At 41.4% G+C, this 26001-nt stretch overlaps 1 protein-coding gene and 1 pseudogene across 1 annotated transcript; one reads left to right on the top strand and one right to left on the bottom strand.

The window, feature by feature from the left end:
* Nucleotides 1-6193: 6193 nt before the first annotated feature.
* LOC115416446 (leucine-rich repeat-containing protein 47-like) lies at nt 6194-19031 on the bottom strand. The gene is given in 10 exon segments (XM_030130222.1): nt 6194-7108; nt 9408-9497; nt 9659-9761; nt 13510-13625; nt 15008-15124; nt 15196-15651; nt 18430-18516; nt 18518-18748; nt 18750-18913; nt 18916-19031. Coding segments are annotated over 10 exon segments (1668 nt in total). The 5' UTR covers nt 19001-19031; the 3' UTR covers nt 6194-6889.
* Nucleotides 19032-21846: 2815 nt separating this feature from the next.
* The window catches only part of LOC115416444 (centrosomal protein of 104 kDa-like), a 33340-nt pseudogene continuing 29185 nt past the window's right edge, over nt 21847-26001 (top strand).

Genomic DNA, 26001 nt, shown 5'->3' on the forward strand with positions numbered 1-26001 from the left:
GACCGATAATGGGCCCCGGTTTGTTTCAGCGGAGTTTGCTGAGTTCATGGCGACACATGGCACTTGTCATATTTGGAAGTCGGTGTATTACCCTGCTGCAAATAGAAACGTTGAAAGGTTCCATCGCTCCCTACGAAGCTGCCTACAAACAGCCATCCTGCAGACACAACCATGGAAAGAGGCTGTGCTCACCTGGCTGCAGGTTTACCGTGCAACGCTGCACGCCACCACCTCTACATGTCCCCATGAACTGCTTTATGGTCGTAAGATGTGCACTAAGCTGGATATATTACCTATTTGTACCTCTTACCTCTTTCGGCTCCTGCAATGCTTTCACCTGCCGCTGTACGTGATACTGTACAAAGGGAGCAGGGTAAGATGAAGCTATGCTGATGCAAAGCGTGGTGCACGTGATCCTCCATTTTGGGAGGGAGATAGAGTGAGGATACGGATTCCTCAACCAACCCCCAAAGCTCACCCAAGATTCTCTACACCTGTGCGAGTGGAAAAGCGAGTGGGTCCAAATACCTTCTTACTGAGTGATGGAAAGAAGTGGAATGCAGCTCACCTGTCTCACCTTCCACTAGGAATAAATGATGGACAGACAACAAATAACAACACCCTATCACACTCACAGGCCTCTACACACACTCCTCGAGACCCTTCATGCACCAGGGTCACACCAAAGTGGCACCAGGACTATTTTGTCTGTTGATGTATTAACTACAACAGTTATTCCTCCTCTTAACTAATACAGTTATGTTTGACAATGACTGGAATTTATTATATGTATATTCTGGTGCTATTGTGTTGCTATAGCCTCTTTGTTACAGGTTCATGTAACTGTTGGACATTCTTCTACGGTAGACTCTAAACCTAGTTGCACTCTTTTAGTTGATATAAATTTTTGAGGTACCACTTTGATAATTATTATAATAGATCAAGTACTATTCATTTCATTGTTAAGCACTGATGTAAGAGTATTCTTATACAGAGAGAGGAGAAGTTGTGTTCTGTAATGCAGTTCTACTGTGTTACCGCCAGGTAGCGCTGTTAACTAACAGAGAGGAATGGTAACAGGCTGTCGATGGACGAAGAAGAAGGATGCTGTTGTTGTGATGCTACGCTTGTACTGATGCATCTCTGAGTTCTTCAGTAAAAGGTATTAAACAATACAACGTTGTCATTATTCTGAAGTCCTGCTACACCACCAAAACCCTTGGTTTTCTCCAGAGTTATCAGATATTATCCACGAGTGAAACGTAGCATGGGCCAAGGCAAGAAAAACGGACTCTCCCATTGATTGGTCAGTTTTCCGACAGCTACGAAACAAATCCACTTCTCTTATTAAAAAGGCCAAATCAGAATATTATTTATCTGTCACCACTGAGAATCTTAATAATCCTCCAAAATTCTGGAAAGTGATTAAGTCTCTGAGTGTAAATAAAAGTTTTCAGTCTCTCTCTACATTTGTTTTAGAAGATTCTGTCCCAGTCTATGATAGAACTGCGGTTTTAAATTGTTTTAACATACATTTTATATCATGTAATTTTTTTATTTGAAACATCAAAAAAGGTTTCAGTGAATTATTGCTCAAATCCCCCAAAGTTCATAGAAGACCCTTTTAATTTTGTCCCTTTTACTGTCCAGGAAGTTTATCAAGCCCTCCAAGTTTTAGATCACAGAAAACCCCCTGGACCAGATATGACAGAGCCTTACTGTTTGAAAATGGCGGCTGACTTTGTGGCAGAGCCTCTTACAACTCTTTTTAATCTTTCAATTGAAAACCAAGAAGTTCCTTCATCCTGGAAATCAGCTGTTGTTCTCCCTCTATTAAAAGGAGGGGACCCGGCAGTCTTAACAAACTATAGGCCAATTTCAAATGTATGCGTCTTGGCCAAAATTCTTGAGTCTTTAGTGTGTGATCAGGTAAAAGATGTTTTGCGCTCAAATGTCATCCTGTCTAAATGTCAGTCAGGCTTTAGACAGAAGCACAGCACCATCACAGCAGCTATTAAGGTTGTAAATGACATTACTGTTGCACTGGATAAAAAACAATGTTGCAATTCACCCTTTATTGACCTGTCAAAAGCATTTGACACCGTCCATCCTGCAGTTTTAAAGAGTAAACTTCTGTGTTCAGGACTGTCAGGACATGCAGTTGCTTGGTTCACAAACTACCTCAGTGACAGGACTCAGTGCATTAAATATGATGGACTGTGTTCAGAATATGGCACTGTCCACAAGGGGGTGCCACAGGGCTCTATACTAGGACCCCTCCTTTTTATTATGTATATAAATGACTTAGGGCACAATGTGTCTAATGCTGATATGCATTTTTATGCTGATGACACAGTTCTTTCCTGCTGTGGATCAACTCTCACTGAAGCCATAGAACATTTGCAGAAAGCTTTTGATGCTGTCCAGCACTCACTTCTACAGTTCAACCTTATTCTCAATACTGAAAAGACTCAGATGATGCCATTCTCAAACTCTCAGAAGTACCTGAATCTATCCCAGTAGTGTCTACTTTAGAGGGAAATGTCCTAGAGGTGGTTCATGTGTAGAAGGATCTTGGTGTCTTCATTGATGACTCCTTCACTTTCAGACCCCACATTGAAAACCTGCTAAAGAAGTTAAAGCTTAAACTGGGCTTTTACTTTACAAATAAGTTGTGTTTTTCTTTTGAAGTAAAAAAGCGCCTAGTCACTGCCACTTTTTTATCGGTGTTAGACTATGCAGATGAACTTTATATGAATGCATCGTCCAAATGTCTTCAAATGATTGACACAGTTTATCATGCTGCTCTGAGGTTTAGTACTAATTCTAAAACCAGGACACATCAGTGTGAGTTTTATTCCAGAGTGGGTTGTCCTGTCCTGTCCACTAGGAGGCTGGGACACCTTTATTTACAAGGCCATACTTGGACTACTGCCTTCCTACATCTGTAATTTAATAACAAGAAGTATTGAATCTTATTGTCTGCGATCAAATGAGCATTTGTTCGTCTTTGTGCCATTGGCCCGTACAGAGCTGGGAAAAGGGCATTTGTGTACTCTGCTCCGTCCACATGGAATCTGCTGCTAAGAGACTGGAAACTGTCTGAACTCATCTGTCTGAAAGCTTTTAAATCTAAACTCAGAGTGTTAGAGAATAACTCAATTACTTGCAGGTGTTTTACATGGGTTGACTGGTCCTGTAAATTATTGTGTTGTAACTCTGTGTTGTGCTGCCTCTTGGCCAGGACTCCCTTGGAAAAGAGGTTCTTAATCTCAATGGGATTTTCTTCCTGGTTAAATAAAGGTTAAATAAAAAAAATAAAATAAAATAAAAAATAAAAAATAAAAAACTTGACAAGACTTGTCTGTTTTTATAATTGATGTATTTTACTCTGAGCACTTTACAGAACATAAAAACTAATTTTGTTTCACTGTACTGTGGTACTTTACAGTGACAATAAAGCTTATTCTATTCTATTCTATTCTATTCTATTCTATTCATGTGTTTCTAAAAAGGAAATTAATGGAGAAAAAGGCTGGATGATGAGAGGCAGGAGGGAACAGGTAAGACTGGAGTTTGTCCAGCTGAGTTTAGTTGAAGTGAGCTGCAGTCTGACTGTACCTGCTTCTGCTTCACCAGAGTTTTTCCTCAACATGGAGCTGCTGCTTCATAAGGAGAGTCTCAGATTATTATCCATTTACTGTATATTTAATGTGCTCCAGGGTGCAGTTCTATTTCAGCTGACCTCTGGCACATTGGGTTTGCAGTGTACAGAAATGCATGTGTAAAGTTGATGTTCTGACTGAAGGTTCACCGGCAGCCATGCCCCATGTGATCAACTTATCCTTAAATGTAAAGTGTTTCAGCGTCCACTCACTGTACGTTTGGAAAAATGCTAAAAAGTGAATAACAGGCTGAGGGGGGAGTTTGGATGTGTCAGACAGCACAGATACAGTACTGCACTAAAGTCCTGGGCCAACATTAGGTTTGTTGGTTTAGTAAAGTTGTAATGACAACACAAGCATTTCTGTTTCTGTATTAAGATACAATCTGGAAATATGTGCACAGCAGTCAAAACAAAAGTTTCACAGAAAAATCAGCTTCTATAAAGCCCCCTTTGTATTTTTCATGTCTTGCACCCGTTTGTTCAGACTAATTTTCGGATGTTTTCTACCAAGTTTCATTCAACACGTCAGGTTTTAGTTGTGCTGCTTCTAGTCACGGGGACAGAGGTCACACTAAAAAGTGCTTCAGTGACTTTAAAGCAGTGTATGACTTTCATCACAGTTGTTTTTTTGTTCAAATTTGTAAAACCTGAACACGCCTGAATCACTTCCCTCATGGTGAACATCTTTGAAGATGACTCCATCATAAACACAGTCCACTTGTTTACAGAACAAACCAAAATGTCACTCAGGCCTTTTCAGAAATTTTGTTGCGAAGTGCATTGTGGAAATGGAAATTCCATGCAGCGACCAAGCAAAAGTGTTCTCAATTCTGCAAGAAAATGAGCCAGATCGCTACAATGTAAACTCCTCCCGTCCACCAGGGCTGTTTTAAAGAATGAGTCTAGTTGGTGGATGGAGGTAAAGACCACATTTGGGTTCAGCACTCACCAAGAGACAGCAAAATGGCTGCTGCGTGGAATTCCCATTCCCACAATGTACATAGCGACAAAAATTCCAAAAAGTCATGAGTGACATTTCGGTTTCCGTCATCTTCAAAGTTTTTCACCATGAGGGATGTGATTCAGGTGAGAAAGCACAGACAGACTAATGGATTAATAATTATGATAGCACTTGGGTTTTACAAATTTGAAAACAAAAGTTGATGTAAGTCATACACTGCTTTAACCTTTACAACCCACTGAGCTCACTTTCTTTTGTGCTCCTTTTCCGGCTGTACATGTTTCCTGTATTTTCTTGTGGGATCTGAAGAAAAGACAGAGAATTAAATTAGGGATGCACCGATACTACTTTTTTCCAGACCGAGTACAAGTACAAGTACTTCCATTTGAGTACTTGCTGATACCGAGTACTGATCCTAGTCCTTAATAATCCCATTCCAGTTGTTAGTTCCTTTTGTAAATGTGCTTTATTGTCGTTGTCATTAGTCTGACTGGAACAAAGTGCTGCTACTGACATTTAATGTGTTGGAATGAGTGTTTGTCAGTTAATCCACCAGGGGGCGCCGCTCTGAATTAACCATACTGGACAAATACCACGAAGAAGAGGAAAGTTTAATGAAGAAGAAGAAAGTCAGTAATACCAAACCTGTAGACGACAGAGGAACACTACTGTGATACTAATGTTAGTGTTTTCTCTGTAAGGTTTAAAAGTTTAGCTTCAGCAGGAAGAGAAAAGACAAATGAGTGACAGGTTTGGTTTTCACTTCCGCTGGCGGCGGTCCGCACTGCGCCGTACTCCCGCTGGTATTCTGTGTCTGGGTACTCATCCTCCATCAGCTGGAAAACAGATGAATGTAGTCAGATTACAGACAGAAGGCTGCGTCTGTATCTGTGTCTGAACGGTACTGTCAGTGTTACTCTGATCATTTCTTTGGTTCCATCTCCACACTCTTCACACTCACACATTCTTCCTCCTCCTCGTACCTGCTGCACTGAACTTGGAATGGCACACGGACACAAGTGGGATCGCTGCATTTGTATCAGATTACTTTTACGAGTACGATTACACATACTGAGTATCAGAGCTGATGCCCGATACTGGTATCGGTATTGGAGCGTCCCTAAATTAAATATGTGCGCTCCTTTCAACCCTGCAACAACAACAAAGCTAAAGGTGTTGTAAGACTTGGGCACATTTCTGTAGCCGGTCATATTTAAAGCTGGGCTCAAAACCTGATCTGAACCTGTGGTTGGTCCCTTTACTCAGCAGGGTTCAGCCCAAAATGATAATGACAAATAATTGTGGAATTTGAGTTGTACATTGTGTAACTGAATTTTTCTGTTTAAAACAGTCTACGGTGTTAACTGAACTAACAGAGGGAACACTGAAATGTCTGGAAGAAACAGTGTTTGAATACATTTATCCAAACTGGATGTAAACTTTACAAGTGATTATCTGCTGCTTGAATAACACAGAGGACCTGAAAGATATGTACATTTTTGAATACATTTTCAGGGGCTCTAACTCATGATTGTAATGACAGATAAATACACCCAGGACTAATGTGTTGCTTTAGTTTTATTTTTGTTAGATGTAGACGCAGATACCCAGGACCACCAAAATCACTGAATGTGCAAGAACAAAGTGAACAATTAAACCTACAAAAAAAGTCACATTTCATATGAAATAACAGAAATGAACTTTATTCAGGCAGAGGTCCTGTTTACACGTTTCATCTGAAAACAAAAGTATGTGACATCTGAAAAGTCTGTCTTTCCTGTTGACATGACGAAAACGGCTGTTCCACTGGAGGCAGTATTCAAAAGTTTCCAGTTTAGGTAATCTAAAATGACATTTCTGGGTAAACAGGAGGCTGACATACAACAAAGCCTTTGTCATTTAAACAGGGCCTGACTTGGCCATTATTTGCTGCAGTTTAAAGGGTTAAGTCGTACAAATCTATCCGCTCTACAGAGTGAGTTTAACTAAATAACTGACCAATCAATGGAGTTGAAATAATGGAAATACACAATTTTTGCCCAGTTTTTTTTTTTTTTTTTTTTAAATCACATAGATAATGTAAAATGATTTATTAAAATAGGAGCCTATATGGGTTTTCAAAGCTGAAATGTTCATCTCACTGCTCCCTGAACTGACTGACTGACTCAGTGGCTGATTAGTTTGTTTTCATGTGACAAAAATGCAAAGATATGACTTCCTTCAGCTGACTTCATGTGAATGAACGTACAGATCCAACTCCACTACCAGACAACCATCAAGTTGCTGATGTCTTTGGTGAGATCGGTCTTCGATGGGTAGACGACCTTCAGGTTTCCATCCTGGTCAACTGTCCGGACCTGCTGGACTATCAGTTCGCTGGAGGCGTGGCCACCCTCGGGCTCAGGGGCACCATCCCCTTCCCTGTCTGAGCCTGCCTCCTCCTGATTCTCTGCCGTGAACTTGTTCAACTCCGCCATTTTCTGTGATGAAACAAACAAATATTGGTTATGTTGCGTAAATGTGTCACATGTAGCTGCACAGGGATAGATCACAACACCAACTACCTTCTTCAAAGTAACATTCCATCAGTTCTACATGACTAACAAAAAGTAGGCGATAAACCTAAAACTCTCAGCCCCCTTAGTCACCGTTGGTGCACTTCAACAGTTTTTGCACACGTCACTTTGTAGCATTTAAAAAAATATTAGCAAAAGTTAATGGATAAGAGACAAGTAGGGATGGGATGTGGAAATTCTGGACTGGCTTACATCAAACAAACTTGACTTAAACTCTAATGAGTGCATGAGTAGAAATAGGGCTGCACGATTTTGGCCAAAAAAAAAATCCTGACTTTTTTTCTCTAAATTTTTGGGTAAAACTACAAAAGACAACAGAAGTCAGCATGTTGTTTTCATGAGAGGCCCACAATGCAAAGCACTGCTCCCAAATCTGTGATGGGATCAGTGATGAGCCCTCAGAAGTCGTACCAATGTAAGTATGTGACAGGCATTAGCCGTGCGTGCATGCGTGGACCATGTAATCTGAGTGATCCCCATATGGTTCTATTTAAACTGTGGGTCCGTGCCTGGAAGGGACCGACCCAGGACACGCTGGAGGGATCATATCTGTGGTCTGGCCTGGGAACGCCTTGGGATTCCCCTGGAGCAGGTGGATGTGTCTGGGGAGAGTCCTGCCTGGGCTCCTCTGCTGAGGTTGCTGCCCCCGAGACCTGGACCCGGATCAGGAGAAGACGGGACGGTACGGATCCATGCAGGACAACATAAGATGAGTGTTCCCAACGCAGTTGTATTTGAACTGGGGGATCAGTGAAATGACGGCTTACACTGGTGTCACTACTGCGGCCTATCACAGATCTAACATCTGTGGTCATTACACAGACTTCTGTGAAAGACCGCTCTCACAGACAGGAGGAGGAGCTACCATAGCCCGGAGGCACGAGAGATGATATCGAATTGACAATTTCCCTTTTTTAAAAATTATCCAAATTAAAAAATCCGATTTCGATTTAAAATCAATTAATCGTGCAGCCCTAACTAGATAAACATCAAATGTCTTGAGTAACATTTCTGAAATCGCAGAAGTAAACGGATAGGACAACAATATGCTCTTGTCGGTTTCATCCATACATTTCATACATTCATTTGATCAGTGAAAAGTCCTTTATCTGCTCTGAGGTAAGTGTTGAATAATATTAGCTCGCTGGACCCTACTTCGTTAGCAAAGATGACTGAATGTTAATCATAAAGTATTTGTGTTTAAACTTGGAAGTTGGGTTCCAATCAACTGTGTGCTAAGCTTCCTGACATTATTCGACTGCTGTCACAGATGAACAACATATGAAGACTCCATGTAAACCAGGGGCCGCTTCTAAGCCATGTTACAAATCTAGTGTTTCTGCTCTTACATTCTCAGCCTCAAGTGAAAATATAACATCCATGATCCAACATTTCTGAATCTATGCGTTACTAACTTTGTGCACATATACTGTACACAAGGACTACAAAGGCTGGACAAAAAAAGTTCCACACTCATATTTATTTGGACAACCTTTAGCTTTGACTACGGCATCCATTCACCTTGACATCTGTGCAATAAGCTCACAGAACATTTGTGCAGAGCTGCATCATCTTCTGCCAAGATCCTGAAACACTGCCCCCCACAGGCTTGTACTGTAGGTACTAGGCATGATGGGTAATCACCTCATCCTCCTATCTTCTCACCCTGATCCACCAATCACTCTGGAACAGGGTCACTCTGGACTCAACAGACCACATGACCTTTTTCCACTGAAACACAGTCCAATCTGTATACTCTATCGAACTGATGGTTGTTCAAGAACTGAGAAGCTCCTCACTGCATCAGTTCAGATTAAAGAACTTAAACATCCAGAGGAAGGATCTGAACTATTGAACTTTTTGGCCAGGATGTGTATTAAGAATACACCTCAAAAACCCAAACCACCCATCAGCTTGCTGAGTTCAAACCTGGTGCTGTACTGTATCTCCATCTAGAGTTGGTTTGCTTTGGTCCCTTTCCTGTATTACCATTGTTCATCTTATTGCCAATGAGAAAGTAACCACTTAACTTCCTGTGTGACTTCCTGTGTTGGACTTTTCATTCATTCCTCTTTGAAACAAGTTCCTTTTACCAGGTTGTTAATGTTTTTCCTTTAGCCGTCTCAGTTTGTTAAAGCAACACCAGCAGTTCCCAGAAGTGCAGTGTTACTTTTACACACAGAAAAGACTCCACAGTGATTACCACAATCAGAGTGTCCATGACATCTTTACAGATCTGCAGGCTTGTTGAACTGGTCACCTCCAAGAACAGCTCTTTGGTGGTCTTCCTGATCTGTAGAGGGATCATCACATGACCTAGTGTAAAGAACTGTTTATCTTCCAAAATAAGACACAAGACTCAGACAGTCAATCTACAAAGTCCTTCCTATAAAACACTGAAGTCTACTAGTACATTTAGCTTTCTGCTCTAATTCCTACAAACAGATTTGTCACCTTAGTTTTCTCACTGTTGGTGATTGGTGGGAATGAGATCACATGACCTTCTGCATCCACTAGGCAGGGATAGAGGTCTTTCCCCTGGAGAAGTTGCAGGTATCTGATGGTAAAGGAGATGAAATCAAATACATGTGATGCTTCTACACTAGTAAAAAGTGCACAATAATAAGCTTGTGATGCCTTATGCCTCAGCCAATACTGCCCTCTGCACATACAAACAGTACATGGTATGATCGATGTTGAATTGTGTCTTTTACATGAGACCAGAAATGACCAAAAAATAAGTATATGATGAATCTTATCATAATAGAATTCAAAACTGAAAACACAGAGCTTCGAAATGTTGAAACTCAGTGTTTCAAAGCTTGAAGTCTAATTAAAAAACTGTTTGGCACAAATGAAACTAAGTAGGTTGAAAACCAATCTGTGCAAACATTACTTTGTCCAGGTCTTCTCCATTTTTACAACCTTCTTGTCACACTGAGTGCCATATTTGTTGCCATTCTGAATAACCAGAGTTAATGTTGTCAAAAAGTGAAGGACTCACACAACCTTGCAACTTCTGTAAGTAACTCTGAATACTACCTGTAACATTAGCTGTGACTGCAAATGTAAATCTGCAAAACTCTCACAACAAAGATTCACTCTTTCAAACTCAAGTTTCAGTGTTTTCAGAACTTATTGTGCAATGTACAGTACAGGCCAAAAGTTTGGACACACCTTCTCATTCTTCGCATTTTCTTTATTTTCATGACTATTTACATTGTAGATTCTCACTGAAGGCATCAAAACTATGAATGAACACATGTGGAATTATGTACTTAACAAAAAACTGTGAAATAACTGAAAACATCTCTTATATTCTAGTTTCTTCAAAGTATCCACCCTTAGCTCTGATGACTGTTCTGCACACTCTTGCCATTCTCTTGATGAGCTTCCAGAGGTAGTCACCTGAAATGGTTTCCTAACAGTCTTGAAGAAGTTCCCACAGATGCTTAGCACTTGTTGGTCCTTTTGCCTTCACTCTGCGGTCCAGCTCACCCCAAACCATCTCGATCGGGTTCAGGTCCGGTGACTGTGGAGGCCAGGTCATCTGGCGCAGCACTCCATCACTCTCCTTCTTGGTCAAATATCCCTCACACAGCCTGGAGGTGTGTTTGGGGTCATTGTCCTGTTGAAACATAAATGATGGTCCAACTAAACGCAGACCGGATGGAATGGCATGTCACTTCAGGATGCTGTGGTAGCCATGCTGATTCAGGTTGCCTTTAATCTTGAATAAATCCCCAACAGCGTCACCAGCAAAGCACCCCCACACCATCACACCTCCCCCTCCATGCTTCACGGTGGGAACCAGGCATGTAGCATCCATCCGTTCACCTTTTCTGCGTCGCACAAAGACACGGTGGTTGGATCCAAAGATCTGAAATTTGGACTCATCAGACCATAGCACAGATTTCCACTGGTCTAATGTCCATTCCTTGAGTTTCTTGGCCCAAATAAATCTCTTGTGTTTGTTGCCTCTCCTGAGCAGTGGTTTCCTAGCAGCTGTTTGACCATGAAGGCCTGATTCACGCAGTCTCCTCTTAACAGTTGTTGTAGAGATGTGTCTGCTGCTAGAGCTCTGTGTGGTATTCATCTGGTCTCTAATCTGAGCTGCTGTTAATTTGCGATTTCTGAGGCTGGTGACTCAGATGAACTTATCTTCAGCATCAGAGGTGACTCTTGGTCTTCCTTTCCTGGGGCGGTCCTCATGTGAGCCAGTTTCGTTGGGGCGCTTGATGGTTTTTGCGACTGCACTTGGGGACACATTCAAAGTTTTTGAAATTTTCTAGACTGACTGACCTTCATTTCTTAAAGTAATGATGGCCACTCGTTTGTCTTTACTTAGCTGATTGGTTCTCGCCATAATATGCATTCTAACAGTTGTCCAATAGGGCTGTCAGCTGTGCATCAACCTGACTTCTGCACAACACAACTGATGGTCCCAACCCCATCAATAAGGCAAGAAATTCCACTAAGTAACCCTGACAAGGCACAGCTATGAAGTGGAAACCATTTCAGGTGACTACCTCTGGAAGCTCATCAAGAGAATGCCAAGGGTGTGCAAGGCAGTCATCAGAGCTAAGGGTGGCTACTTTGAAGAAACTAGAATATAAGAGATGTTTTCAGTTATTTCACACTTTTATGTTAAGTACATAATTCCACATGTGTTCATTCATAGTTTTGATGCCTTCAGTGAGAATCTACAATGTAAATAGTCATGAAAATAAAGAAAATGCGAAGAATGAGAAGGTGTGTCCAAACTTTTGGCCTGTACTGTATGTGCAGTAGTTTTCAGTGAGTCAAATTTTACATGTGTACGTCACTGAAGAGGGCAAAAAAGCATGACATGCAAGAGTAAAAAGTTAATTTTCTACCACTTCAAAATGCTCATATTGCTCATATATATGTAGCACCATTAAAAACGCATGGGTCAGAATAATATGTATATTTGGAGATTTATTAAATTAAGTGGCTTGGGGTTACCTTCATTTTAAAGAGGGAATTGTTGATCATTGGAGAATGAATTGTGGACAAATTGTGATCAACTTAACGGGTTCATTCAGTCACTGAATACAGGGACTCAGAAACTGAAAGTGTCTTCATTCAATATCGAGTGTGTCCACCTCTGGTTTCCAAACAAGCAGTGCAGCAACAAAGCATGGAACTAAGTCCTGTCCTGTCCTGAGGGATCCGATCACTCAGACGACTGATTGTACTGCGATGACAGCGCAGACGGCGAGCGACTTCACCACGGCTCACACCTGCTGGTAACATGCCAATGGCACATTCTCTCTGTTGGATCGTAAGTCGTGGCATTTTGAGCTGGCAAAAACATTTGGGTGTTTTCTTTGCTGCTTTTATATCAGCTATTGACCACACCTTAAGTTAACAGACAAGTGTGACTGTAGAAGAGATTCGACTCAACGTCCGACATTAAGGGATTAGTCCAAATGCCAGAGTCGCGCGCATCGGAAATGGAAAAAATGCAACTGTTAACGGTGTTACTCATCTCGTGAGCAACATATACAAAATAGGCACCTGAGCAAATCATTGTCTGGAAATTCCGCCACAAAGTGTCCACCATTTTGTTTGACTTGAGTGACCTGTAGCCAAAAGTGTTTTAGTTTATGATATAAATTCTAACATTGGTGATGGTGTTGTATGTTTCACTGTGTAGTTCACATGTGTAGGATGCTACACGATGTGCTTCTAGTAGTCCATTTTAGGTACACTATGTATAAAGCCTAGTATAGGAGACAGATGTAGGCTCAGTGATGTAGCAGCTACGTAATGACACATTGTAACTGGATCATGTGGTGTTGGTGACGGTAGCAGTTTGTGATATATATCACTGGTTCACTTTAGGTGGGGGTTTGGTCATGAGTGGGTGATGGGGGAAGCTCACTTTTTACTGACCACTTTGTTTTGTCCTTTTAAGTATATTTTGTTGTTATGAATTAACTTAACGCCAATGAACTAAATCACAAGATGTTTTAATGCTTGGATGCCTGAAGATTTTTTTTGTGATGCAAAATAAAGGAGTCTTGTTTAAACCCTGGATTGTTCTTTGGACTGTGGCGCGTCGGGCAGTTTCCCCCAGTTCAGCCGCTCAGTGTCATGAACTTTGTTAGATAGTTGCCAAAACCTAGGGACAGAATTTTCTTGCCACTTTGTTTTCTTAAGTATTACACGTCTTTCATTGACCACATCAGGGTCAAGCAAAAGTGAAGTGACAGCAGAGCTCACACCAACAACTGAAACCCAAGTGTAAATGCAGTATGTACGACTCATGCGACACTGACTTGTGAAGTCCAGTAACGTTCTGCCTCTTCTTCTGCTTCCTTAGCTCACTGGCCTCCAGCTGAAGGTGTCTCATCAACTCCACTGCCGACATTTCCTTCCGACCAAGTGGCACGATCTGACAAACACATTCACCGCATTAAATGTAGATGTGTGTGTTTGATAACGGATACAGTTTGTTGTCCACAACAATGTAAAATGAAGGCAGAGATCCGAGAAAGACAGACGCTATGATGGGAGAGATGTCCCTTTCACAGATTTCTAAAACGACATCTGTGTCTGGAAAAGGTATATTTAAGAGGTTTGAAATGTTTGTAGAGGGTTTAGTTAATTATTAGTTTTCTTCAATTAGGTAACCACTGAAGCAAAGTGAAATCAAAACTGTCAGTTTCCATCCTTTTGCTGCTGTTTTTTTTTTTTGTTGTTGTTATGTGATTAGCGGTTGGATGATTAATTATTGAATTCATTTCTAAAGGCCCACTGGTTTTAGTGGAATATGGCTGTTATAGTGGCTGATAGCAGTTCAGATTAACAACAGATTTCAGTCTGAACTATATTCTTATCTGAAATAATGTTAAAATAGCACTACATTTTGATTTATCTTTCTACATTGTTGCACTGTTTTGCAGATGGAATCACAATAGCTTCTGATGTATCCCTGTGCTGACCAGCTACACTGAGGGAGTGCTATACTTGAGGCTTAAATGCAGCCTACTGCCAAAACTGAGCTAAACTGGCTCAAATCCAGGAGAGCTGAGCAGATGCTGTCAGAGGAAAAGGGGGAAATATTCCTTTTCCCATTGGTACAACAAAAGAGTTTCTGTTACAAACTTTTCCCACAAATACTCACAGAACTGGAATTGCATCAGGTAACTACTATTTTCCATGGGATGTACTAAGCCAGTGGTGTCAAACTTGTTTTAGTTCAGGGGCCACATTCAGCCCAATCTGACCTCAAGAGGATCAGATCACTAAATTGAATTATGACAATCTTTACATCTACAAAAAATTCTTTAAAAAAAGTGAAATAATGATGAATAATGAAAAATCAGTGCAATTTTAACAATACGATGCCTCGGTTTATCATTTACACATGTACATGACAACTTATAGATCACAGTGGATCTACAAATACATTTAAGAACAGGTCGTTTTCTTGAGATATATCAGGTTGTACGTGGTTGTTAATGTTACTCCCTTTTTGTGAATGGACAGTTTGCAAATGTAGACATTTTCATGTAAGTTTACTTTTTTTGCACTAAAAGAAAAAAAAAAGAGGTTGTTATTCTTTCTAAGTTATTATAATAGTCTGACACACTTAAGATTGAATTGGTCTGTATGTGGAACCTGAACTTTAATATAATTAACATCCTTGATTGTTAATAACTTCAGTGTAATTTTTGCATTTCACAAATTCACCTCAGGGGCCGGACTGGACCCTTTAGTGGTCCGGTTTTGTAATAAATAATAAGTGAATTCAAACAGTTTGGATGAGCCTACCTTCAGCTGGGTTGGTGGTTTAACGCTGTAAGTCAGGGGACCTTTGAGAAGCTCCACATCGTGAGTCGCAATGGTTGCAGTGGTTCTTTTACCACAAATGTCTTCATGAAGCTGTGTCTGAAAATACGACAGGTTATTATTTACAGGCATAACTCTGTATCTAAGTCTGGTTCGCAGTTAGACCTCACCTGAGCCATCAGGAACCGTTTCAGAGCATTCCCAGGCTTAAGGTTCATGCCCCGAACCACACAGCACACCAAGTAAGGCCGAACATCCTTCACCTCTGCGCTCACTTGGACTGTGAGCGCTGTGGGAGCTTCTGAAACATGGAGGACCCTCACAACCATCTTGTTCAGCTCCTCCACCTCTTCCTGTTCATCTGCCACCTTGTCCCTCTTCTTCTTCTGCTGCTGCTTCTTCTTCTTGTCTGCAGCGCGCCCTCCGTCCGCCTTGCCTCCCTCCTCTGCTTGTCGGGCTTTTCCTCGAAGGTAGTCCAGGATGGATTTGGTCTGGCAGCCGCTGACCATCTTCTCCAGGCGCTTGTCACTTAGCTTGTTGCCTTTGAAATTGATCTCCTTTAGTTTGGGGCAGTCGCTCAGGCTTGGGGGGAGCTCATGGAGCTTGTTGTTGGACAAGTCCAGTACCTGAGGAAACATGTACAAAGGACAGCGACTCTTTGAATTAGTGAATCTGACATTAAAAAGTATATCACCTTTCACCAAATCCAATCTGAGGCCATGGTTCTCCACCGGAAAAAGGTGGTGTGCCCTCTCTGGGTGGGTGGGGAGTCCTCACCCCAAGTGGAGGAGTTTAAGTATCTCAGGGTCTCATCCACGAATGAGGGAAGGATGGAGTGTGAGACTGAACGGCAGATCGGTGCAGCGGCTGCAGTGATGCAGTCGCTGTATCGGTCGGCTGTGGTAAGAAGGAGCTGAGCCGAAGGGCGAAGCTGTGGATTCACCGGTCCATCTACGTTCCTACCCTCACCTATGATCATGAGCTTTGGGTCCGGACTGAAAGGACAAGATCCCAGATACAAGCGGTCCGAATGACAGAACAACAAAACAAACACAATCACAGGATTTGGCATTAGTAAAAGATCACCACAGAGCATTTTAAAGGCATTTCCACTGTTTTACTACACAACCCTGAGCTTGTTATTTTTGTTGTAAATTTGTCAGTCTATGGTTATCCTGCCTTCATGTGCAATGGGAATTATGGTAAATATTAGTTACAAACTCGAAAATTGCACATGGACGCCCCCTCATGTTGTTTTTCCTCTAGAAAAGTGAAAAAATGTTGGATACAAAGTTTGGATTATTACCCAGAAATACCTCATCACCAACAAGGTTAAGAAGTATGCTTCAGAATTATTCTTAAATATTGGCCTGCTAACCACGACATGTTGAAATTCAAAAAAGACAAACAAACTGTTCTTTTTGTGGGGACCATCCACACACTGTGCTGCACTGTTCATGCACCAACAAACTGTGGAGAGACTTCAGATTAATTATTTCAGAGACTTTGTCAAGAGACTTTGTCACATCGTGGAAAAATGTATTATTTTGTTTTTACAGATACCCCTATAAAGGAAAAAAAAAAATCCCTTTTTTATGATTAATTTATTTCTCTTACTTGCAAAACTTTTTATTCAAAAATGTAAGTTCTGTAACACAAAACCAATATTATTTATTTTTTGAAAGATGTTGAACTTTATTTAAAGCCTTTAGATAAATCTGGAAACAAAAAGGCTATAAAAACTATCAGTATTTGTTCTAATTTAGATGTTGTATTACAACTGTATAATCCTTCCCCCTGGCAAACTTGTTATTTTCTTGTTGTATACGTTGATTGTATATTTTAACTTCTTGAATAAAGATTAATGAAAAAAACAATTGGATACAAAAACTGCCGAGATGAAAATAACCTTTGAACTTTTCAACACAGCGATGAGGAAGTCATCACAACTGATTAACAACGCTTTTCTGAGCATTCTGCTGCTGTTAGCTGATGAGTCTGCACATTTACAGAGCACACAATTTACAGAAAAAAACACATTAAAAATGCCGCAGCTGATTAATTAACACGTCCAAAACTGTCAGGACAGACTGTCAGCCATGTTCCATTTTGGTACGACAACAAAAGCATTTGAACACAACACACTGGTCATTTCCAGCTGACGAGAGGAAAGAAACATCTTCCTGATAACACGTGAATGAGATGGACAGCTTCAGGCTGAAGCTGGACTCACCTTCAGAGCAGGTAGATGAACAGCTTCAGGCTGAAGCTGGACTCACCTTCAGAGCAGTTAGATGAACAGCTTCAGGCTGAAGCTGGACTCACCTTCAGAGCAGGTAGATGAACAGCTTCAGGCTGAAGCTGGACTCACCTTCAGAGCAGTTAGATGAACAGCTTCAGGCTGAAGCTGGACTCACCTTCAGAGCAGGTAGATGAACAGCTTCAGGCTGAAGCTGGACTCACCTTCAGAGCAGGTAGATGAACAGCTTCAGGCTGAAGCTGGACTCACCTTCAGAGCAGTTAGATGAACAGCTTCAGGCTGAAGCTGGACTCACCTTCAGAGCAGTTAGATGAACAGCTTCAGGCTGAAGCTGGACTCACCTTCAGAGCAGGTAGATGAACAGCTTCAGGCTGAAGCTGGACTCACCTTCAGAGCAGTTAGATGAACAGCTTCAGGCTGAAGCTGGACTCACCTTCAGAGCAGGTAGATGAACAGCTTCAGGCTGAAGCTGGACTCACCTTCAGAGCAGTTAGATGAACAGCTTCAGGCTGAAGCTGGACTCACCTTCAGAGCAGGTAGATGAACAGCTTCCGGCTGAAGCTGGACTCACCTTCAGAGCAGGTAGATGAACAGCTTCAGGCTGAAGCTGGACTCACCTTCAGAGCAGGTAGATGAACAGCTTCAGGCTGAAGCTGGACTCACCTTCAGAGCAAGTTAGATGAACAGCTTCAGGCTGAAGCTGGACTCACCTTCAGAGCAGGTAGATGAACAGCTTCAGGCTGAAGCTGACTCACCTTCAGAGCAGTTAGATGAACAGCTTCAGGCTGAAGCTGGACTCACCTTCAGAGCAGGTAGATGAACAGCTTCAGGCTGAAGCTGGACTCACTTCAGAGCAGTTAGATGAACAGCTTCAGGCTGAAGCTGGACTCACCTTCAGAGCAGGTAGATGAACAGCTTCAGGCTGAAGCTGGACTCACCTTCAGAGCAGGTAGATGAACACCTTCAGAGCAGGTAGATGAACAGCTTCAGGCTGAAGCTGGACTCACCTTCAGAGCAGGTAGATGAACAGCTTCAGGCTGAAGCTGGACTCCTCTGAGAGCAGTTAGATGAACAGCTTCAGGCTGAAGCTGGACTCACCTTCAGAGCAGGTAGATGAACAGCTTCAGGCTGAAGCTGGACTCACCTTCAGAGCAGGTAGCTTGCTCACATCTGCACTCAGCTCTTCTATGCAGTTGTCCGAGGCCTCCAGGGTGCTGAGCAGCTCCAGCGCTCTCTGAACAGAGGTCAGGGGGGAAGCTGCTGAGGAGGTTCTTGGACATGTGATGGTGCAGAGCTTGGAGCAGCGGCCTCAGTCCTTCTGGCAGGACCTCCAGGCTGTTACAGCTCACATTGAGAGTCTTGAGCTCCCTCAGATGGGTGATTCCTTCCGGTAAAAGCCGCAGGTTGTTGACTGAAAGATCCAGGACCTTCAAGAACCTCAAGCTTCCGACGGCCTCGGGGACAACGGGAGAGCTTGTTCCTGCAGAGGATGAGGCTCTGGAGGTTGGTGAGCTGCCGGATGTCCTGGTGGATGTGTGTCAGACTGGGGCACTGGCTCACCTCCAGGTAGTTCAGCAGTGTGAGGGAATAGACGGCAGGGCTGAGGCCTCCCGCACACCCTATCTTTTATCGATGACAGAACCTTGTAAAACTAGCTCCCGTCTCTTTTCCGACGCTGCTCTCTCTATTTCTGCCCATTTCTCCGTACCATCCATGCTGCTCAACTCTCCACTCCAGCACTGTATGTCATTTCCGTTTGTAAGTTTCAAAATAAAATATTATGTACGTCATTTGCGTCAAAACTTGTAAAAACGTGAATTTCACTAACACGAAAGACAACTAACCTACCGTGAATAACATAAGAAACAAATTCACAGATAGGCTCATAATCGTTTACAAGAAGGACTTGGGCATTTGTATTATATAATAATATAAGACTAAAGTTGTAAGTTTTCCTAAGAAAAAAAAACAAAAACAAAACACAAGTAGTAGCGGCGTTATTCTCGTAATAGTTTACATAGTTTACACCAAAATTTTTCAGAGATAAAGTCAGAGTGCAGCCAAAATACTTCTTTGTGTTTTTATTTTTACTCGTGTGTGAAATACTGCCTTTATTTTGACAACTGTATTGAATTTACTGTACATCCGCCCGAGAAGCAGGAAGAAGATACGAGTACCTTTAATAAAGACATGTATAGTTAATGTTTATCAATAGTTCTGTTTGTACATATGTAGCACAACCAGAAGAGTGTCTAACTGACACTTGTCTTTGACAAATTCTGACGATAATGTCCAGAAGGACTTGGAAACTACTAAAACTACAGGATCCACAATTCACTGCGTTTGACGACATTGTCCCTCATGCGCATGTCAGAACGACTTGTCAGCGGTGGTTATGGAGATGTCATGGGTCCGCGAGCTGTCAACATTACGGTGATGTTTGTGGTAAGACTCATTTAAATAGAAATATGAACACTTCTGTTGGCCTTTTACAGGCGGACTCATAACAGTACGGCGCACTAAACAAGCCTTTGTCAGTTGTATATTTGCTTTCAGCTCGACAGAATGTCTGTGTTGTACAGCTACTGGAAGACGAACTGACTGAGTAGTTAAGTTAGCTATTGCCCCACCCCCACCCAACAGGGGCTGTCTAATGCCCCCCCACCCAGCAGGGGCTGTCTAATGCCCCCCCACCCAACAGGGGCTGTCTAATGGCCCACCCCCCCACACCCCACAGGAGCTGTCTAATGCCCCCCCACCCACCCACCCAACAGGAGCTGTCTAATGCCCCCCACCCCACCCACCCAACAGTGGCTGTCTAATGCCCCCCCCACCCAACCCCACCCCACCAACAGGAGCTGTCTAATGCACCCCACCCCCACCACCCAACAGGGGCTGTCTAATGCCCCCCCACCCCCACCCAACAGGGGCTGTCTAATGCCCCCCCACCCCACCCAACAGGAGCTGTCTAATGCCCCCCCTCCCCCCACCACCAACAGGGGCTGTCTAATGCCCCACACCCCACACCCCACCACCCCACAGGAGCTGTCTAATGCCCCCCCTCCCCCACCCAACAGGGGCTGTCTAATGCCCCACCCCCCCACCTCCACCAACCCCACAGGAGCTGTCTAATGCCCCCCTCCCCCACCCCACAGGAGCTGTCTAATGCCCCCCCTCCCCCACCCAACAGGGGCTTGTCTAATGCCCCCCCCCCACAATTCTCAAGAAACCAAGTTTTTAAACATGCTCGTATGTTTTTATACTTTAGTTCTTATTTATCTGTATTTATTTACTTATGTATTATTTATCTTATTTTAAAGACTGATGCACATGTTTAGTCTTTATTTGGTCTGATTCAGTAATGTTTATGGTTATGTTTTTACTTGTGTTTATTATCTTATTTGCCAGCAAGTTTATACAAAAACCCCTGCACCTTTTTCATGAAACCTGACAAAGTAAAGGTAGGACATGGGCTAAGACAGTGTTTTTCAGCCTGGGGTTGGGACCCCATGTGGGTCGCCTGGAATTCAAATGGGGTCACTGGAAATTTATAGTAGCTGATAAAAATAAAATAAAAACACTTAGTAATAAAAAATATATGGTGAGTTGAGAGAGACAATCACAATACATAAGAAACATGACAAACTGTGAAGCTGAAACTGAAGCACTGTGGTTCTGTTTGTGTGTCAAGATGTTCATTGTGGTCAGTTTCAGGTGCTGCAGCTCTTTCATAATTCATAGTTTCAGTTCTTGTTTGTTCAGTATTAATGTGCAGTCTTGTAAATCACAGCTGGACTGACTGTACATATCCTGACCAAGGAAAATCTAATTCTCCCTTTGTGCAGTAATCTACCCTGGGTTTACTGCCTCTGTCCACAATAATATACATTATATAGACTAAATGTCCTCCTAAAATAACATTTATTTGCAATATAGTATAGCAAACTATTACATGATCAAAAACAAATTAATTTGATCAAAAAATGTCTCTGTTTTGAATGTCTGGGGTTGCCAGAAATTTATGATGTTAAAATGGGGTCACGAGCCAAAATAATATGAGGGGAAACCTGTAACATTGTTCAGTGTTGCCAGGGTCCATGGGGACATGCCATAATACGTACTGAAGTGTGCAGAGCAGCCTCACATGTGTCATGTATTTTGATGTAATAGGTACACTCCTAACTGCTACATTGAACTGTTGAGGAGCATCAATTATTTCAGATGTACTTATATGAACCAGTTCTATATAATCCAATTACACAGATCATTATTTTTTCCCTATTTTCATGTATTTTCTTTGTTTTTGTGTATTCATCACATATTAGACAGTCTTTTATGATGTGTTTACCACACTGACAATGAGACTGGGACTACTGGTCAATATTAGTCATGTGTGTCTCATTTAACTACACATGTTCATAAAATGCATCTATAGTGTTTAGCATACAGTTCATTTAAATTATTGTGCCTTATCTTTTACCATCACAGATATGAAGAAGTAATATAATGAGTCAAAGAAAGGTTTGTTTTTGTTTGTGCTACTGTCAGTGTCAACAGAGGAATGCCTAGGAAAGTAGGATTCATTGTGGTTGACCGCTTCAAGTCATGAGGACAACTTCAGTGCACAGGAGCTCATGGTGCATGCACCCACAGTCAACGGCTGGAGGTCCAGCAGGTAGATAACATGTTTTAGTTTTATTATTTTGAGAAAAAATGTATTCCATTTAATTCAGTTTTTGCTTATATTGCATAGCCCAACAGCTCCATGTCACATATCAAATATTTGCCTCAAACGGTTTTACAGTCTGTACAAAATACATTATCTATGTCAGGGTTTCTGTAGGTCGTTAAAAAGCATTAAAAGTCGTTAAATAGATTTTGTGAAAATTAAGGCCTTAAATGGCATTAAAAAACATGAAATTCGATGTCCAGAGGCATTGAAAACTTAAATACACTTGATGGAAAAAAAAGCATTGTTATTCACAATTTATTTTGATTGTATAACCATTTAATAATTTTGATCAGAAGTATAGTGTGATGATTGACAGGCCGAACCCTTTAATTGGCTATTGTGCATAGGCCGATGCACGAAGTCATCAACACCAGATACTTGGAACGCAACGTGCTGTGAGCGTGCTCATGCTGTGGCCAAGAGCGGAGGAAATATTAGCAAATGTCAGAGAAGAGGGAAAATGCACGTTTCAGCAGAAGTGGTTGGAGGAGGCACTATTCAGACCTGGTTAAAGCCTGTTGACGGTAACTGTCATGTGTATATAAAACTGTATCTGCAGTTACACATGGGCATTTAATTGGATTAAAGTGGCATTAAAAAGGGCATTATAAAGCATTAAAGCAGACCTGGCTGATACCTGCAGAAACCCTGTGTGTGTATGGTGATTCCTGACTCTTCTGCCACTATAGTGCAGATGCTTAGAATCATCTTTGGAAAATATGCCAACAGAGGATTCTCAGTCACAGTGATCATCATTCCTGTTACTTTTTAGGCTCAGAGTCCAAGTTGTTTTACTCACTGGCCTTTGGGAGTCACATTGTCTGGAAAGTCTTATGGCCTGTTTTAAAGTGTGCAACATGATGAAGTGCTGTAGCTCAAAGAGGAGAGGGTTTGATTATATCATGATGAGGAATGTTATGTCATTGTTATCTGTTATTTCTTGATCAAAAATCAATGTATGATCCAAATATTGTGTAGGCAGTGTTCCTACCCTCCAGCACATCACCGCTCCAGCTAGTGGAGAGAAGCAGTAGTGAGGAAGCTTGCAGCTCTAGTCCACCATTACCTGATCCTGCCAAGGTGGAGTTCCACATCGGAGACACCCTTCCAGACAGCAGCACGTCAGGCTTCCCAGGGGCACTTCGGCAGATTAGGGTGAGGCTGTGCACTAGACAGACGCTTTTTTTTTTTTTTTTTTTTTTCAGCTCAAAATGTAACCCAGAATGCCTATAGAGTCCTTGGAAACTGGGTGATCCAGCGGCTAAATCCGAAGAGTTAAGAAGTAAAAAGTACCGTTTTCTCCCCACAGCTATGTGTCTCTGTCTGACAACGAGAAGACGGCGTTCAAAGCTCGGGAACTAAAGTCTGTCCACTTGGATGCCATTGGAACATATTTGAGAGTGACACTCCATCAGAACTATGTCAACCGCTACAACACCTACAATCAGGTACTCTGCCAGATGCCACTGTTGTTCTGATCAAATGGTTACTCTTACAACACTTGAGTGTGAACCCAGTGAAGTTCTCTCAGGTCTCTATTGTGGTAATGGACTAAATAAAAGTGTTCATTTGATTTGGTTATTTAGGTTTAATCAGAACATTTAAATAACGTTAAATTTCATGTAATTTTTCTTTGTGAGAATGTATTAGAGCTGGGCCTGGGTGTCATCCAGAAGTCTATGATACTGGTTGTTGGGGGTAAATTCAGAATAAATCCAAACTTAAGTTTCTTTATTAAGTAGAAAAGTTTGGCTCGTGTTCCATTGTTACATCCAAAGAAAGGAAGAGATCCAAAATGACTTTGATTATTTCATAATGTTTTCAAAGTGTAGTTATTCCAACTTCACGTACATAACGGTAATACGAGAGCTTTGCCTTTGAGTTCCTGTCAGAACGAGGCAGATTTGGACTTGTTCACATTGACTGTCAAAAAAATCTTTTTTACTTAACATATTTGACTTTAATGACTATTTGACTTGTAGATCTGTACCGATACTGATACATAAGCTTTGATACCTTTGCTAAACAATACTTTTTGTACAATTCAACGTTCAATATAAGAAAGTTGCATTACATGTTTTTTTTCTGTTCATGTGCATTTTGATAAACTTCCAGAAGTTTCTAAATGCAAAACTGTAAACATTTGATCACACCGTGGTTAACTTAACAACTTAATAGTCTTTTAATTCAGTTTAATCACCTTGGCATTTTTCCACTCGAAGCCCACATAATTAATAAAATACAAACTTGAAAAAAAATGGTTCTTTTGATTTTTTCTTTATAGGAAAAACAATTTTGATGATTTTGTGGTATTTTATTTGTATCAACATTTTTATCCAGAATATGTCCTGCATTGGTATGTGGAGTTTGTTGATCATGTGAAGTCATCCCGCTACTAAGACTCCTCCGTTTATCACATGTGTGTGTTTGGTATTGCAGGTGGCTTTGGTTGCCATTAATGTTCTGGGAGATGCGTTGGATGGGAAACTCTTTCAACACAATTGTAAGTGAACGCTCCTGTCTCTGTCTGCCCCCCCATCACTCACCTTCACCAGCAGGTGGCACACTTGCACTGTTGATGTAAAAGGGTCATTTCTTTGAAATCTTATCTTTTTGTATTCCACAACAACATTGAATATGTGTTTAATCCTAAGACTGGATTTTTTTTTTTTTTGGTATTTCATTTCTTATCGTCCAAATAAATATTTTGTATATGAACAGCAGGTGGATTTCCATCCAGTTGCTTTTTGAAATATGCAATGAAATTAGCTGAAGTCAAAAGTTCTTTTAAAATACTTTGTACCAGGAATGAAATTCTTGGCCATTACCAATTTATAGAATGACAATTTGGCTGATAGCCAAAGATAATAGGGAATTGTATTTATTTGTTTGTTTGTTATTTACCCCCCCCCCCCCCCCCCCCATTATGCAAGAGACACAAAGATTTTCAAGTCTTTCAGGTTCGCATCACACTTTCTTTGAATAAGCAAAAATTGAATCCCACAAATGTATGATATAACTTTAATATAGAATAATATTTGGCCAGTATATCTGTGCATTCCTACTTTTTATGTTTGTGAAAAGGGAAAAAGTAGGTGTATTGATAAAAGGAAAGGTAAAGTAATTATGTGTGTGTGGGCATGTGAGATGGGAAGACTGCAACATTCACTCATTTATTACAAGAACGGAGATGCCATAATAAATGAAATTCACAAAAACTCGTCAATTTATAAAATGCGACAGATGTAAATGTTAGTGTCTGGACAAAGCTTTCACAAACCAGTTGTGCTGTATCTTGCATCTGTAGTGGGAGAGATATGAAAAGGAGTGATGATGGAGACATGAGGAGATGCATTTAGTGGCAGGTGTCAACTGATAATACTGACCCACTTGTGACTGGATCATTACAACATGTCAAAGTGAAGATAAACTTTTCTAAGGCCCCTTCATAGCTGTACTCTGCACTCTTAGACACCATTGGAGCTCTTTGTGTTGGAAAACTTTCCAACATAAATTATGAAGACCTGTTTCATAGTTCTGAACACATTTCTCTCTAAATGAAGACCCTGATGCTAAAGTACTAAAGTCACCAAAAAGTCTGTTAAAAATATTTATAGGGTGGACTTAGCTAAACAAATACATGTTATTTTTTTTATTTTATTTTATTTTTTTTTATTTATTTATAGAGCACTTTTCACAGACAGAGTCACAAAGTGCTTTATCAATTCAAATCAGAATCAAATTAAGTTTACAGAGACCCAACAGAATCCTTCAGGAGCAAACACTTGTGATTGGTGACAGTGGAAGGAAAAACTTCCCTTTAACAGCAGAAACCTGGAGCAGACCCAGACTCCTGAAGGATGGCTGTCTGCCTTGACCAGTTGGGGTTAAAGAGAAGAGAGAGAGTAAAGGAGGAGAAAAGAGAGCGATAGAGATATAGAGAGACTGGGGGGGGGGGGGGGGATGACCATGGAGTACGTTATG

The sequence above is a fragment of the Sphaeramia orbicularis genome, unplaced genomic scaffold, assembly GCF_902148855.1.
Source record: "Sphaeramia orbicularis unplaced genomic scaffold, fSphaOr1.1, whole genome shotgun sequence".
Lineage (NCBI taxonomy): Eukaryota > Metazoa > Chordata > Actinopteri > Kurtiformes > Apogonidae > Sphaeramia > Sphaeramia orbicularis.